At 39.4% G+C, this 18,147-nt stretch overlaps 1 protein-coding gene across 2 annotated transcripts in view; it reads left to right on the plus strand.

Annotated features, from left to right (window-relative positions):
* Positions 1-1,697: 1,697 nt before the first annotated feature.
* Positions 1,698-18,147, plus strand: part of uvssa (UV-stimulated scaffold protein A) — a 40,088-nt gene continuing 23,638 nt past the window's right edge. Inside the window, exons 1-7 of one of the 2 annotated variants that reach the window (XM_036569338.1) lie at positions 1,698-1,821; positions 3,857-4,019; positions 4,181-4,511; positions 6,854-6,974; positions 7,717-8,070; positions 9,454-9,563; positions 10,456-10,584. In XM_036569338.1, coding sequence (XP_036425231.1) covers positions 3,910-4,019; positions 4,181-4,511; positions 6,854-6,974; positions 7,717-8,070; positions 9,454-9,563; positions 10,456-10,584 — 1,155 coding nt within the window. In that variant the 5' untranslated portion in view covers positions 1,698-1,821; positions 3,857-3,909. Of the gene's footprint in view, positions 1,925-3,856; positions 4,020-4,180; positions 4,512-6,853; positions 6,975-7,716; positions 8,071-9,453; positions 9,564-10,455; positions 10,585-18,147 lie in introns of both variants that reach the window. The other variant, XM_036569339.1, reaches the window with a different exon arrangement.

Raw genomic sequence — 18,147 nt, forward strand, 5'->3', positions numbered from 1 at the left:
AAACATCCAGGAGAGGCCTAGTGAGCAAGGGTGGGTTGAGGGGTGCGGAACTGAGGACTGGAGTCCAACACAGTTGACTGATTTCTTTGATTTAATACCTACTAATAATATCTACTAAACCTGGCGATTGCCTGGTGAATTGAATAGGCTGTGTTTGAACAGAAAAATCTCACTGGAACTCAGAGTTCCCCACCACAGCCTTGAACTTGGGGATTTCATCATCTACGGTACATAATGTTGTTAAACATTCAGAGAATTCTTAGTAATCAAGTAAGCAAGGGACAAGGCCGAAAACCAATACTGGCTGGCGGTGATCCTCCTCTGGTGACACTGCTTTGAAAACTGCAGTGGAAATCAATACATGGGCTCAAGGACACTTGTAAAAACCATTTTCTGTGGACACAGTTCATCGCTACAATGCCAAGAAGAAACCATATATAAACAGGATCCAGAAATAATGCCGCCTTTTCTGGGCCTGAGCTCGTTCAAGATAAACTGAGGTGAAATGAAAAAGTGTCCTGTGGTTCAACAAATCAAAATCTGAAATTTGGTTTGGAAATCACGGACACTGTGTCCTCCAGGCTGAAGAGGAGAGGGACCGTTCAGCTTATTATCACTGCATAGTTCAACGCCAGCATCTGTGATGGTGTTGCGGTGCATTAGTGTACTTGGCATGGGTGCCTTGCACATTTGTGTCCCAACTTTAACAAGTACAACAAAGTTAACAAGTACAACAACAACAATAAATGTCCTTTTTAACAATAGGGGGGTCGTGTGCAGGCTACTTTGCATGCCATGCCCCTCGAGATCCCCTTGAAAGGCATGCCAAAATATGAATCCAGTAATTATTAATTAAGCTTCTATACTTTACAGCTGTCTGCAAAAGTTTGGGCAAATTAAAATTTTGTTTATTTTCTAATGTAAAAAGAAGTACAGAGACACAGCGTTGCACAATTTAATTCACAATGACTGTTTATTTGCTTAATTTAGCATATGGGGTAAAACAAAACAAAATGTGGCTTGTACAAAAGTCATATTTTATATTTTTAAGTTTTTCCAGTATGTTAAACAAATAAACGGAAACTGCATCAAAATTTGCAGAACAATGGCATATTTACATTTGTTTCCTGTAGAGGATGTTAACCTATTTTTGCACAGGACTGTAAGAGCCAAAACAAACTCAGTGAGGCTGCTCTGAGATCAGCATTGTCTGTTTTATTAAATAAATATGAATATAAATAAAATTATAAATATAAATTAATGTATCAGAAGTGCCAAACCTGCATTTTAATACTACTACTACAACTACTACTAGTACTACTAACAATAATAATAGTAATAATAATAATAATAATAATAATAATAATAAAAAAGAAGAAGAAGAAGAAAAAGATAATTTTATATGAAAATAGAATTTTATAGAAAGTTTTATATCTTCTTCTTCTACTACTACTACTACTACTACTACTTATTATTATTATTATTATTATTATTATTATTATTATTATTATTATTATTAAATTGCTGGTTTAGCGCTTTTGCGTGATATATTTATGTATATTTATAATTGTATTTATATATAAGAACAACAACAACATCTAACTTTTTAATAATTTAGGACTTTTAATAGTAGTATCTAACTTTTACTTTGAAAGGCGTCATCTTTCGCGTCTTCAGTTGGCCGGTAGGTAGCTGTGTTCCTGTCTTCACACATTGATGAAGCCAGAATCCAGCAGTGGGGCTGTTGCTGTTCTCTCTCCTCACAGGGGGCTAATACGACCCCTTTTGTTTTGAAATGGCTCTGTTATCGGTCCACTGAAGGTAGGTGACCAGAGTGTCCAGACGAATTCGCTCTGAGTTACCGTCAGTGGTGTCGAGGGTCCTGATATGTTTGTTGTTGTTTCCCGTCAGCGCCTCTTGTAGTGTAAGTTAAGCTCTAAGCTAACGGGTCTGTTGTCGGGTCTGTAATACACTAATCCCGCCTGTGGCGGTTTCAGCCTGGGTTAAAGTTAAACACGGGTCTGGTAGGTTATTCTAACCGGGGCCAGACGTGGTTGAAGCCTCTATGAAGCCTCTTCTTGATGAGAAGAGGCCGGAGTTTGGTACAGCTAGCCAGCCAGCTAACGCTAGCAGACAGTTAAAGGGACATTCTGGTCTAAAACTAGCATTTAATATGTTATCTGTCATGTTATGTGGCCGTTACTCGGGCTCAGCCTCATTAGTTTGAACAAATTCACCATTTTATATTCTTTGTCTCATTGTTTTATGTGTCTAGCTATGTGTCTAGCTATCTGTCTATTTATTTATTTTATTAACATACAGGGGGTCCCAAAAATTCACATCATGTGAGATGTGAATATCTGAGTAACTGCATGTCCTGGCAAACGAAATTAAATAGGCTTCATGTTGAACAATACAAGATTTATTTATCAAAATTCGAACAAGAAATTCAGAGGGATGTAGATTTTATAACCGATTTCACAGCTTCACACATGTAATATCTCCCGATACTGGTGGTCGTCCAGATCCCTTTGTCCTGCACAGACAGCCTTCCTCTTTGAGTTTTTGTGCCATGTCCAAATCTGCTTTCCAGCTGGTGCATTTTTATTGAATTTTCTCGAAAATGCTCGCTGCACACTCTTGTTTGACTGTGTTTGAGTATATTCTAACACACTAAATGATCATTTCTAGTGAACGCCATTCTTCAACCTGAAACAAAAACATTAAAAACTAAACTTGGTTAGTTTTTACACATTTTGTTCAAATTTGAGATCATTTGAGGGAGAATTGGCTGTTATTAGACTAGAAAATGATTTTTTTGGGACACCCTGTATGTCGCATTACAATAAATACATCTATGTCAAAGTAAACTACCGACATAAGTAGTCAACAACAAGAAGCAAAGAAGACAACAATACAGGGTGTCCCAAAAAATTGACATCAAATGATCTCAAATTTTAACATAATGTGTCAATTTAAGGGCGGCACGGTGGTGCAGTGGGTAGTGCCTCACAGCAAGAATGGCCTGGGTTCGATTCCTGCCCGGGCGACCGAGGTCATTTCTGTGTGGAGTTTGCATGTTCTCCCCATGTCTGTGTCCTCCCACAGTCCAAAAACATGCAGTCAGGCCAAATGGACATGCTAAAATTGCCCTGCGATGGATTGGCGACCTGTCCAGGGTGTATCCTGCCTCCTGCCCAATGACAGCTGGGATAGGCTCCAGCACCCCACCACAACCCAGAAGGATAAGTGGTTTAGATGATGTATGTATGTGTCAATTTAATTTTTAACGTTTGTTTTTCAGGTTGAAGAATGGCGTTCACTAGAAATGAAAAGGCATTTTGTGTGTTAGAATATACTCAAACACAGTCAAACGAGTGTGCAGCGGCATTTTTGAGAAAACTCAATAAAAATGCACCAGCTGGAAAGCAGATTTGGACATGGCACAAAAAACTCAAAGAGGAAGGCTGTCTGTGCAGGACAAAGGGGTCTGGACGACCACCAGTATCGGGAGATATTACATGTGTGAAGCTGTGAAATCGGTTATAAAATCTACATCCCTCTGAATTTCTTGTTTGAATTTTGATAAATAAATCTTGTATTGTTCAACATGAAGCCTATTTAATTTCGTTTGCCAGGACATGCAGTTACTCAGATATTCACATCTCACATGATGTCAATTTTTTGGGACACCCTGCACATAAATTAACTGTCTAACAGTGTTCTCTAACTACAATACCCAGAGTGCATTATGCACATACTTTATGCAAACATTGGAGATATGCAGCTAAAGAAATCCTGACAGTATATTTTCTCTCCACAGCTCATTTAAAATAATCTTTTTTTTATCCCCCAGGTTCCCATGTAGAATAGTTCACAGTTGGTGTGGCTTCCCAACTTGGTAACGGGATGGACCAAGAAAAGCGGGATAAGCTGTCTGAGTTGGTGGAGGAGTTGACTACCTCTGGAGAACCACAGCTCAATGAAGCAAAAATGAAAGAAGTTAAAAAGATTTGCAAGTAAGATGGATATTATGGACTGAATAGTAGTTGATTGGATAAAATCTCACTGAAAGGATCCATTTTTTGCAGCCCAAGCTACTTATTTTACCTACTGTCACCTGCTGTATGTCTCCAAACGTTCACTCACAGTTTTCCTTAATTATCTTTCCACCCTGCAGAATCTCCAACGACTACATCGACCATTTCTATCACCTCATCATGACCCAGCTAAACCAGGATCACGCTGAGATTCGCCTCTCTGCCTTCCAGATGGCGACTGAGCTTTTCAGCCGTTCTCATCACTTCAGAGTCCTCCTCGTAACTAACCTCCAGGAGTTTTTGGAACTAACGGTAGAAACAGACATTGAGCAGCCACTGCCGCCGCCTAAAGAAGTGGCCAAGAAGCTCAAGACCCAGGCCATCCAGACTGTGCAGGCATGGCAGGCCACATATGGAGATGCCTACAAGAAGCTGGCATTGGGCTATCACTTCCTCAAGCAGGTCAAAAAGGTAGGTCTATACAGATACTTATCTAAATGAATGGCTGTTCATTTTTCTTGCAGATTGATGCTAAATCTGAAATTAAAATTTATTTTCACAACAAGAACACAGTATTATTAGGGAGTGTGGTACAGCCATAGATATAGACACCTAGATGCTGCGTTGGGTCCAGTCAGGCACGTCAAAGGCGCCGCCAGATTGGGGTGGTCAACATTGCTGCTGGACTGCATTCAGTATCATTACAGAGCGGCAGTTTAAGAAAGATACTGTCCAAAATGATACTATTTCAGGAATATTGCTCTCAGAAAGTGGAATAGGATTATATAACGGAGGGAACGCAGTGATCTACACTGATGTTTGTGTGATGCGTATTGTTTGTGTGATGTTATGTGTAGATATGGCCGTGTGGTTAATGAGGCACAGAGAACCTGTTGATGTGATTGTTTTTCCTCTGGTTTTATATTAAGCTTATTTAATTTAATAGTCTATTCAGGGGGTCTTAACTTTATGTAGTAGTTATTTATTTACAGTGATGGTTAAAGCTTTGTAGCTCAGTAAGTTATAGCATTCCTTAATCCGTGTAGATATTCATAGTAGATTAACGTTAGAAACTTCTTACATGAACTTGAAGTTACCTACTTATGTGCCAGCTTGTTGTTTGAATTTTCCCGTTCCACCTTAAATGGTGCAGCTTCCGGCACCAGAAAGTGACTGCTGTACCATTTAAGGTGGAACAGGAAAACTTAAAACAAGAAGCTGGCGAATAGGAAGCCAACTTCAGCTTCGTCCTTCTTACTGTGTTTTGGGGGTTTATTTTATTAAGATTAGAAGTGATCCACACATTGATGGATTTGCTGATGTGAGTCTGATTGTGTTTCTCGCACTAAACTCGTTTTTTAACGTCAGGTGCAGACTGCTAATTAGCATGATCAGTTATTAAAGAGGTAAAGTCTTCCGAGAGCAGATCCGTGCAGTCCAGATTAATCTGTCTGAGGATTATAACAAAACAAACTTGGTGAAAATCGGTTGAGTAATAAGAAAGTTGTGGCTGATTTAATCCTGAGACTCATCGTCTCTCAATATAAGTGAATTTGTTCACAAGCGGATCTTGACCTTTTCAATCATGGTGGACGTGCAGACGTATCGCCCCAGATAGAGAACATCAGACAACGCAGCATCTAAGAATGTATATCTCTGGGTACAGAGCTATGCATACCTTGATCAACTACCTTTGTCCATTTCCCATCGCACAAGAATTGTGAGAGTAGGCGGGATTTTGTGGAGGTTATGTGGTGGTCAGATGATTTCTCATGCTAGTGTTGACTGTAAACACACAACAATAGCAGCAACAAAGACACTTCTGGTGCTTTACCCAGCATTTGGTTTTATTTGAGAGTCCCAGACAGCAAATCTGGCAGCTACTGTTTTTTAAATATGGCGTCTAACTTGACTGATGATGTGACTATACTTACGTGTTCTGCACCCTTATGTCCTGGTTCATTACTCCTGGTATGCCGACTAGAAGGGTAACCAAATTCAGCGCAAGTTCAGCTGTATTACGGTTCACTTGGTGGTGGAAATGACATGATCACGGATTAGTAACTACACTGTGCTGTACCAGTTATCAATACTGAGTATTGATGCAGACCACCTATATCAACCTATAACAGCCTAACCTTGCTAAACCTGAATGAGTGAACTGCAAGCCAGGTCTGTGATGTACTTTGCATCTGCCTTGATCTAGTGTTCCTGCTCACCTGCAGCTCCCCTTGAACAGAAAAATAACTAAGAGACAGGAGGAAATATGGCGTGCGTGTGCTGCTGTGAGTCACCCTGTAAAACCTGAAATAATCATTTAAAAGTCAGAGGCGTCGGGTCGGATTTTGTGGGAGTTTTTCAGACCACGTCGTACGTCTTTATGGATTTTCGTGTGAGGTTAAGGCTCAAAAGGAAGGTCTGGCTAGATGCTTAGGTCTCAGATATTAAGTTGATGATGATAGTAGACACTTCCATCTTTGGAAAACTTGACAATTTTGACTGAGTCCTTTTTCGTTACTCTTTTAATGCGCTTGCAAGTGTCAGATTTATCCACTCTGAAGGTGTCCGAAGCACAACCGATGTTACAAAAAAAAATGTTCTTCCACAGGTTATGTGTGTAACTACACATTTCTAGAGAGTTCCTATTATCCAAGAGTTTTCTAAATTCACAAATCTTACACACCGCAGCTTTAATTTTGGCTGGGAAAACAATTGATATGAACAATATAATATGAACAAATGTATTATAAAAATTAGCTCCATAACTTTCCTCTAAACTTGGTTTTAAATTCATGTTTTCCTTGTTTTCCCAGGTGGATTTTCAGGATGTTGAAGCCAGAACGCTGGCTGAGCGAAAGAGACAGGAGGAGAAACAGCAGAGACTTGAGAGAATTTATAAGGAGAAGCTTGAAAAGGCAAAGCAGGAGATGGAAGGTATGTCTGTACACATTTTTACAATCTTTCTATTATATCTAAGCTCTTAAGCAGTTTCTTATGAAAGTAATCATCAGATGAGGAAATGACTTTATTCAGAATGCTTTCACAAACATCTACGAAGTTCATCTTTAACATTGAGTATGTTTACATGCCCTCAATAATCCGATCGTAATCGGATTTCTGCAGTTATCCGATTATTCAAATGGTCACAAACACCATACTCCAATCTGTAAATCCGATTAAGAAATCCGATAAAGAGAGCTGGATTTTATCTCTGTAATCAGATTTCTCAGTGCATGTAAACTCTTACTCGGATTTCTTTCGGATTTCTCAGTCTGTGCATGTGGAAAAACATTCGACGGTACCGGAAATAAGTGAGCAGCGTTGCTGTGAGACGCAGCAAAACACTTGGAACGGCACTGAAACTAAATACGAAATAAAGGATTTAAATATTCTTCATCTTCTAGGTGATGCGTGTAAATATTTTCAGGTAAAGTGGCGCGACTTTTAAAAAAGCGGCATAAAGTTTGAGTTTACATTCCGTTTACGTCATGTCTTATTCTGTAAGTTTATTGGCTGGTTGCAAAGCAGAAATCTGATTACTGTCTGACTCATGTAGACCTCAAGTGCATGTAAACGCATTGATCCGATTACTTACAAAATCTGATTTTTTGCAGTTATTAATAATATTAAGTGTTATAAACGCACTCATTGTGTCTGAATGCCTTTTTTTTCTCAGAAATGTACTCTGAGATCGAGGAATCCCTGACTGAGATCAACAACTGCATGACGTTGCTCATGCCAGACAACTTCAATCTGTTTAGCACCGAGCCGAACGCACCCAGCAGCAGGGCAACCTCAGCATGTGCTGAGCCTGACCGAGACATGGGTGTCTTGGATGAACAGCCATGCTGCAGCAAAGACCTGAGCAACTGGGGTGATGAAAGGATGGCAGAGGACACCAAAAATGATGAGGAGGAAGAGGAGCCTGGCGAAGAGGCTGATATGGAGGAGGGTCCGGATGGGGACATGTTTATCCGCAGCACTGGGCTGATGTCTCATACCTATCGGCTTGACTTGAATGTGTCTTTAGGTTGGTTGGCTTTTGATCTCTAATGTTATTTGTGGACCTAAAACAGTTATTTCTATAATCAGTAGTTTTTGATTAATCAGTGGAGCCATTGTGCCTTCTTTGGTTTCCTCTCACTTTGCCCCATCACAAAGATGTTGTTTACTTTTATGTTGATACGAACATTAATAGCTTTATTGCCCCTATACTTCTTGTAGTGTATCAGACGCAGCAGTGCTGCTGGAGTTTTTAAACACTGTGTCCACTCACTGTCCACTCTATTAGACACTCCTACCTTGTCAGTCCACCTTGTAGATGTAAAGTCAGAGACCATAGCTCATCTGCTGCTGCACAGTTTGTGTTGGTCATCCTCTAGTCCTTCATCAGTGGTCACAGGACGCTGCCCACAGGACACTGTTGGCTGAATATTTTTGGTTGGTGGACTATTCTCAGTCCAGCAGTGACACTGAGGTGTTTAAAAACTCCAGCAGCACTGCTGTGTCTGATCCACTCAGACCAGCGCAACACACACTAACACACCACCACCACGTCAGTGTTACTGCAGTGCTGAGAATGATCCACCACCCAAATAGTACCTGCTCTGTGAGGGTCCATGGGGGTCCTGACCACTGAAGAACAGGCTAAAAGGGGGCTAACAAAGTATGCAGAGAAACAGATGGACTACAGTCTGTAACTGTAGAACTACAAAGTGCACCTATATAGTAAGTGGAGCTGATAAAATGGACAATGAGTGTAGAAATAAGGAGGTGGTCATAATGTTATGCCTGATCAGTGTATGGTTAAAAGCAGTCGGTCAGTATTCCAATGATGCCCAACCCTGTTTTTTTTGTTTTGTTTTGTTTTGTTTTGTTTTGTTTGTTTTTTTGATTATTTTGTTGGTTACTTTTGCAAAGTTCAATAATGACAACATAGTACAATGTGAACTAACATGAACATCTCTCCATTTCATTTAAAACAATATTGTAAAACAATAGTAATAAACATAGATACAAATACAAATAGGAAATAGCAAAAATACCTAAATGAACAGAAAATAAAATTGGCAGAACACATATGTATATACATGCATACATATACACATATACATAAAATACTAAACCATATTAATAATAATGTTAATATTGAACATTATTATAGTATTATTGATACACCATTTCCATATCAGGCACATTGTTTTTAATAGTCACCCCAGGGTGCCTGGGCCAGTCCAGCCTCAACCCCAAACTTGTTTTTAACTTGATTCCAATGATGTGCATCAAAGACTGTCATACTTATAATAATTCATAATATTTGATCATTCGTCATTTCAAAGTACAGAACAAAGATGTCTTTTAAAATCTGAAATGACCAAATATAAACAGTGACCTAATCTGTGTTTGTCCCTAGATTTGAATGTGAAGGAGACTGAAGAGAATGAGGCAGTAGTGAACAATATAAGAGACCTGCAGAGACTCATCAGCAGCAAACACCTTCCTATTGTCCAGTCTTGGATTCAGGTATGCAGTGGCCACAGTTTGAGAGCTCAGAATCAGTTTATATCTTAAAACATTTGCATGTGGGTGAGAAACATTTGCATACAAATGATAAGTTGTGCACAAGATGGTGGTTACTGAGCCAGAGGGTTTGAAAGTATCTTGTGTGTCGTCACTTAATGTCCTTAGTATTATATTATTTTGTTAGTGGTCTGAATCATTGTAAGTATCTTCAGGTTATTGAAAAGTGCAATACTAAAAAAAGGGCAGTTGTGGGCTGGAGGTTAGGACCCCAGATTTTGAGTTTGAGATCTCAGCAGCGCTGAATTATGACGAACATTGAGTTGGGTTGATGTAAAAACCGCATGAATTCCAATGTGGCTTTTCAGACTGAGTAGCATTGCTGCATATCGGATACGTAACGGATTTCAGTAACACATAAAATGAAAGCATCTCAAATCGGAATTGAAAATGTCAGATTTAATGTGTGGTTTGCTGTTCACACTGACACGCAGAGAACACATCAGAGTCACATATGAAGAAAAAGATGGGATTTGGGCCACTTTTACCTGCTGTGTGAGCAAAGCCTTTGACTGAACTTTGGAGATGTGGAAAAATATTCCTGCAGATTTCTTTGAAGAACTGATAGCAAGTCTCCCAAAACCAGTGGAAGCTGTAATAAAGGCAAAGAATGGACATACTAAATACTGAAAAACGCTGACATATTAAAAACATAAGAACCATGTTGACTGGAAATTGAATAAATATCTAATAATAATACTGTTTCCAGCCCACAGTACTGGAGCTGCATATTAATTGTTTTGCACCTTGGCACTTTTAAACCAAGCTAGTAACTTTTCATGCACTTCTTTTTTTTGTTTTAAGAAACTCTGATTCTGTATGCTTTGGTCTCCAGGTTTTCACGAAGGTTGGTGTGGAGGAGCAGCTGATGAGGCGAGCCACTGACCTCAAGAAATCTCTTGAGAAAGCTTTGAGGAAACACGACGAGCTTCATATAGACTACAAAACAAGACGGAGAAGAGTGGTGAGCCTCCCTCAGTTTCTTTGTGAAAACAGTCCACTTTACAAAAGAAGCCTTTTTGACTGTAAAGTAAAAGTAAGTAACCACAGTTCACCAGGAGAGGGCACCATTTCACAGCGTATGAGACCGATGTGTCCAAGTTCAGTGGGATTTTTCAAGAGAACATGATTTTGATCACTCCATAAGCGATTCCACTTCCACTGTGTTTTCTAGAAAAGGACTGAAGAAGTCTAAACTTTGTAGTTTCTAAAGGAATATCAGTTTTAGGGAATCAGGGAATTCTTAACCTGCCATTCAGAGCCATAACTTCAAATTGATGACAGAATTTCCAACTAAATCGCTGCAGCAATGAGCAAATGGGTAGTCGAACATTTTGCAAATGCGCTGACAATAGTAGCGAGGAGCAATGCATCAGGCTTGAGATTAGCTCGGCGAGCGAGTCAGGAGGCACAGCTCGGCTGTTAATGGAGATCGGCGCGGCGCAGGGCGGAATGGGACACACCTAGCAGTTAGGAGACACATCATTATGACACATGATATCCGCTTTTAACTGGGCGAAAAGAGCGAGCTGGGGAGAGGGAACGGAGGCAAGTGACAGTGACAAAGCGCTTTACTGCACCCTATAAAGGTTTATCACTGTCAGCGGCCATTTCCAATGCAAAAAGCCAGTGCTTTGTGATAAAGCAACAACTTAAAGCCCTTTATCATAATTAGTTTTTCCTTTTTACCCTTAAAAGCATTCCATTACTTTATTCGCTTTATCATAGCCCTGACACGGATGGAATTGCTTTTTTATTTTTTTTTTATTTATTTATTTTTTTTGGCGATGCAATAAACTCCTGCTGATTGGTGAACTGGTAATATTGCAAAAAGAAATGTGAAAACATGAAATAACTGTTTCCTTTAAGTTGTGGATTTTACACTTAATTACATGTAACTGTTTTCATTTTAGCATAAAATTAAAATTCAAATGGCATAAGACATGAAAGAACAGTGCTTCACCCGAAGTACAAATAAATAAATAAAAATAATACAAGGCATCAGTTACTTTTGTTGTTCTAATGATCACGTTAAGGAAATGTTTACCTCATACATAAAGCTTTGGTGCTCTTACCTTGCCCATCAGATAACCGTAGCTGTTGACATTGCGAACAAGCGTAATGCACTGCTGTGTTGTGATGGCGCAGCCTCCATTTAATTATTGGTCACGGGGGTTTTGTGTTAAGCACCCTGAATTTGTAGAGCAGACACCTTTTCGACTTCCCAAAAGGGGAGCACATTTACCATGCGGCCAGGGGGAATATTGCATTGTTTACACCGATAAGGCATCTTATCAGGACGGTGAGGAAGAGCAATAATTGATGTGTCTCAGAGTGTTTTTTTTTTTCCCCCCATTGGCAAACTCAAGATAAACCACGTCTATCTAGGTTCCTTTCTTCATTCCAGACCTATCAGGGATTCTTTACTATGTTTCTGCTATTCTTGTACCAGGGTAATACCTTATTAAGCTGGATCTAAGCAAAGGGTTTGGCTGTAAAGTAAATTTAATACGTTTTGGATCCAAACTGATTTATAAATATGAAGCAAAGGCTCGAGCTGTAAATCTGTGCTTGTCCTCACCTCATTAAGTTAAGAATGGAGTCTAACAGATATTGTCTATTGTTTGGCCCACGACCTGCAGTTTTATTGATATTGGCAAAAATATAGGTAATTACTGACTCGTTTGACGTGACGATAGATCCCAATGATGGATCAAAGCCAGACAGGTTACTGACAATATGAAATATTTATCATTATCATGCTAAATTGTCACGTTATGTCAGAACATGCTTTCCTGAGAATAATGTGGAGATGGTTTAATTGGATTTATGTGGATTTAGCAGTGCTGTGTGAAACGTTAAATGGAATTTCCCCAGATTTTTTGGAAAATTCTGTATAATTCTGCTGGTAAGATGTAAACAAAGCCATTTAGAATGGTTTCGTGTGAAATTCTCTGTTTAGAAAAACTTAGTCAGTTGTTCACAGTGGTAGTAATAGTAACCAGACATCTGAAGAGTTTAATGACTCTAAAAGCTTCATAACAGAAAGGTATTATGTGAAACAGTTATGAATACGCTGCCTGATGTCTGAACATAGTTTTACGATAGTTTTGAGAAGGGTTTGGCCAAAAACACACACAACTTATTTACCACTGTTTTATTATTATTATTAACACTACATATAAACACTCTGAAGACACATGTAGTTTCACTGGTTGTTTTGGGTTAAAAAAATTGGCTATTTTTATATTGTGGACACGGTGAGCCCTGGTTCCTAAACCAGCACTGTAAAGATGGTACATTACTGTACAATGAAACATTTCACATCAAATTACATCTGAATGATTTAAATTATATAAAAATTTTGAAAAGGGGAATTCCAGTTTTGAAAGTTCCTTTTAAATTGGAATTTTTTTTGTTCTCTGTTCCAAAAATAAAATATTATAATACTTATTGCGTACTGTGAAAATGTCTTGGAGCATCATAAAATTTTTAATTTTTTTTTTTATTATTTTGCCAACTCCTACATGACAATCATATCAGTCAAATAATCTCAACGATTAGTAGCGGTATCGGCCACAAAATGTTTATATCGATCGGGTTCTAGTTAAAAATCATAAGTATGTATAAACACAGTCAGATTGCAGTTCCACAAATTAAGATTTTTTTTTTTTTTTACTTTTTTCTCATTCTGTCCATTGTTTCTGCCTAATTTTGATTTCATTTGCTAATATAGTTTGTTACCTGTCTTTAATTGTCTGCTGGCTGTTAAGCAGTTACATTTCATTACAAGATTAAAATTCAGGTGCTTAAATGCATCATAGCATTTAAATTCTAGGAGTTTTATGGAAATAGGTCCCTTTCAAATTTACTCATCAAATCTGACCATAGCTGACCCGAATTTAACCTCAGGGGAGAACCGTTGGGGCTCTGGGGGCATTGAGGTCTCATTTACTCCAATCCTCCAGACAGCAGCAGTTTCTGAGAGGGCCTATTACACTGTGGTAAATTAAGAGACCTCCATCCATCATCTACTGTTTATCTACATCACCCACATTTTCAGCAACCATCAAACCAACGTCACCATTGCTTACCTATAATCGCTAATCAAACTTCAGGCCATGGTTAAAAGCAGGAGATGACTTTAAATGATGGTCCAGTTTCATTTAAACAAAACATAAACTCAAAACATTTAAGAAAGATCTGTCTACTGTGGTATATCGCTGTTGTCGTAACAAAACCTCCATTTTTTTCATTTTTCGGTTTTTGACATAATCTAAAAATGCCTGTTGTCCTTTGTGTTGTGTGTAAATATCATGATGAATGGACCAGAAGAAACGGCACAGAATGACTTGGGAAAAACGTCTGGTTCCATTGACTTACATTGAGAGTAAAGTATATTTTTTCCCTCTCCTATAAAGTTACCATTTTGGAGATACGGGGTTTTGTTCCGACAGCAGCGATATGTTTGCCTACCAGCTTTTGAATACTTTTTAATGTATTAGCATGAGTGAGTTGTATTTTCTTTCTTTTGTGTGCTTAAAAAGGTGCAAACAAACACCTGAAGGTTATTTCCATTAAAGGCAGGCAGTCCTTACCTTCCAGAACATGCATCTCAAAATAGGCTCCAACCTATCACTAGTGTAATGTATGCAAAGTTGTGCGCTTTTAAAGTGAAGTGCTGTCTCAAAGAGGCGCTTTGTGGCAAAGGAACGTTAAATTGCCTCCAGAGACAATGGCGGGCAACTTCACGAGGTTCTCTCTCTCACTCCGGGCAGCCCGAGTACCCCGCGAGCTCCGGAGCATTTCATTCCATTCGGCGGCCAGCGAGCCTGCCAGTCCATACACCTGAGTTATTGGTTTGCTGTAATAATTTGCAAGACCTTCCCAGTAAGAGAGGAGATTAGCATATAAATAGCAGATGCACGGAGGACCATCACAGCTGAGTACATTTAATTTTTAGTTTATAAGATTGAATGGGTTTTTAAACGCATAGCCATCAAACTTGGCCAAAGACAAATGAAGTCGAGAGTTCAGTTGTCCGAGGCTGCCTCCTCGGATCATTTTTTAAAAGGATAACAGACTTGCTTAAAGGAGTGCGCCCGCCGGCCGCTTCCCTGGGCACAAAGTAATTGAGATTGCTTACAGAGTTAATTAGACCATACAAAATATATTGGGAGGGCGCGGAGAGCACTTTAGCCCTGCTGGAATGTGTTTTTCCTCATAAGTGGGGGATATTTAACCGGAACCTCATTATCTGCCCCCTCTCCCAGCCAAGGAGACGGAGGTTGACACAGCCGCCGCGCAATCAATAGAGTTCACCGCGAATGTCTTTAAGCGGTCCGCTCGGGAGCACACGTGCTGTTTAATATTCACTTTTATTCTACATGGCCTGCTCTGTTAATGCTTAGGCCACTTTGCCTTGCTTGGAGATGATATCACACTGTTTCTGTTAAGCATTCGGTTAATTGAATTTCCTTAAATGCACTTTGTCATGTAAAAACTTTAAAAGCCAGAAGTGTAGTTAGACTGCTAATTTTTCAAATTAGACCAGTCTATGATTTGCAAAGAGTATTAAACAATAAGAAGCAGCCTATAAATGTAGTGTTATGTCACTGTTTAATATATAACATTTAAAAAGCCAACTTTTCTTTACAATATTTTAATTTAGATTGAAGATGAACATAAATGCTTCAGAATTGCTTGGAAAAAAAAAAACTCTTGTTCCATTAACCTTCATTGAAAGTTAAGAATGTTTGTCCTTTTCCTGCGAAGTTACAAGGTTTTATTCCCACCGCAATTTGTTAACAGCATGCGCACACTTTAGCTCAGTATGCTGGTCAGACCTTGCGCTCACTGTGGAGCCATTTTTCCTTCCGAAAAACTTTCCAGGAGCCCTTTTTACTAGAGAAATGAAAAGAAGTGTTGTTTATTCCTTACAAGTTATAGAGGCAGGCAAGCAAATGGTGTGTTTTAAATGCAAAGGAGACACTAAAAGGTGGGCTCCATACGTTAGCTGGGACTGTGTCAGCGAAATGCCCCCATATAGAGACCGATTCTCTTCACCACGGCTTCTTCTGTAGAAGACTTACAATGCTGCCATCACAAGTTGGCAGTGCAGATTTTATCACAGCAGAATTAAAGTGAATTAAAAATAAAATAGCGCCGGCTGGCCAGGAGTTTCAGTTCTGTTGGTAATCTTTTTCCACTGCTTTTTAATCCATCAAGGTGGAAATAACTGCATTAGATTAAAAAAAGACAACACTTATAAACAAAATAGCAATCTCCTTTTCCGCGATTGCTGGCTGCAAGGGATGAAAAACTGTACCGGTGTTGGGAATAATGTTACCTTTTTTTTACCCAATTTAAGTTACTTTTAAGATACAGGTTCCCTATGTTGGTGTAAGGATCTCCACCAGTAATTCAGGGCCACTTCTCAGCTAATAATACAACATTTGACAAGAAAAAAATGAGTAAAACTATTTGAATGTGTGCCTAATAACTAAAAACAGGTGCACTCTGATGGCATTTGCCTAGAACAAAGTGAAACCCATGTTTTATACTAATTATACAGTATTAATTTCTTAAATATTTCTGATTTTGCTTTAATTATATGGCCAAAGTAGCCAGTGCCCTGCAATGCCTTTCTCAGAGGTATATACCTCCCTTTCCCCTCACCGTGCTCTCATTATTATGCATAACATTTAGAACAGATTTGCAGACTTGAGCCTTTTAAAGTGCTGCTATGTGTTCGGCTAAGGGCTTGTTTTCCTCCGCAGCTCCAGTAAAAGTGCAGCTATCACCGCGCCTCACTCAGCCAACACTGCCAGTGCGAGTAATTGAGACCTCATCCAAAGACAGTTTATACCTTAATCTGCAATTGTCAACACGGCCCGCCTGCGGTAATGAAAAAGAAAATAAAAAAAGAAAGCGGAGGAATAAAAAGGAATAGGCAAAGCGAGCTTTGATCACCCTTTAGTGCCTGATATAGAGGTAATCATGGAGGCAATTAAGCAGAATAAATGGGAAAAAAAAAAAAACGTGCCTGGGAACTGCACCTCGCGCAATGCCCTCGAAAAAGGAAGGGCACACACATTATGTATACCATTTTATGAAAACGACCCCCATATTTAAAAACTGGCATTCTGTTATGCATTGTAGCGCAGGGAACGGTTAAGCACCTTTTGAGTAAATTAAAAGGCATAAATTCTGTTTAGCGCTGATGCGGACGCCTCCCCAAGCGCGGGGTTTCTCGTGCCGACTGGAGCGGAGGAGAGGAGGGGAGGAGGGGGATAAGAAAGCCTTGGGTTGCTTTTCACCTTTCATAAATTCCGGCCCGGGGATTTTCTATACCTTAAAAAAAAAAAGAAATAATAATTTGCGGGCCTGCGGCTCATTGTTATTCTGTATAGATTGATGGTGGTCATTTACCCGGCTGGGGAAGTTAAGTGCTCCTGTCATTCCTGAAGAGCATAATTGGGAGGTTCCACAGGTCAGCGCCGGTGACAGTTTTCTCTTTTGATTAGTGTTAGAGTGATAACAAAACTTACAGGCCGGGTGATGGATGAGCACGTGCAGGTTCCAGGCGGGAGAGGTGTTGTGGGGGGGGAGAGAGCAGAGCTCACCTGCCACCTCAAACCACCAGCAAGCCAGCATTTGTGCCAGGCAGCCTGTTAAATTAGTGTTTAAAGGCCCCAAATGCATTATTTTGCTGCATATTTTTGGCCTTTGTATTGGTTTGTATATTATGGACGCAGGTATTAAAAGAATGGATATCAATTCCATCTCAGTGGTAAAGAATTATTTGCTGGTCCTGTTTCTGAAGAATGAAGCAACATATCTTTGCACTTACTTCCTCTTTATTATGAAAATTTGACATTTATCTGAAAAATGCGTGCGTCAACTTCATATACACAAAGCAAGAATGTAGTTTTATCTGCCATTTCTTGAAGAATCCTGGGACTTTGTGAAGACTTGAATAGTCTTTTATAAGTCTGTTGTTTTGCTGTACTGTTTAAGTATAATTACATAATTTATTAAATAGTTATATACAACAGTTAGTTCCGGCTACGCAAGCTGATTGGTTGAGAAGCGTTCTAACCCACTCACAAACACTGTATCACTCCGCTGAGATGCCGTTGCTAACGACTTTGACAGCTGTAGGAGACGCTCAAGCCATTCGAACGTTTTTACTTCTTACTTTGCCACAAACAGAAAACGGACACTTTTAAGATCACATTTGACCGACAGCCGATTTGGTCAGACTCTGAAGATGAGACGACACTAAATTCCCAAACTGTCATCACCACTGAGCAGCTTTTCAGTCGGCAGCTGAGACAGAAGAACAGCTAAACAACCTGGAATCAGCCAGAAATGAACCCAATACCATTCTCCAAACGTGTAGTCTGATCTTCAGAGTCTGACCAAATCAGACTGAGCCACAAAACTGCTGCAATATCAAGTTTAGCTCAGTTTTGTCAGTTTTTGCCAGATCAGTATTGATGTTGTTTTGTTCCAGCCAGTCTGT

The sequence above is a fragment of the Colossoma macropomum genome, unplaced genomic scaffold (assembly GCF_904425465.1).
Source record: "Colossoma macropomum unplaced genomic scaffold, Colossoma_macropomum, whole genome shotgun sequence".
NCBI lineage: Eukaryota > Metazoa > Chordata > Actinopteri > Characiformes > Serrasalmidae > Colossoma > Colossoma macropomum.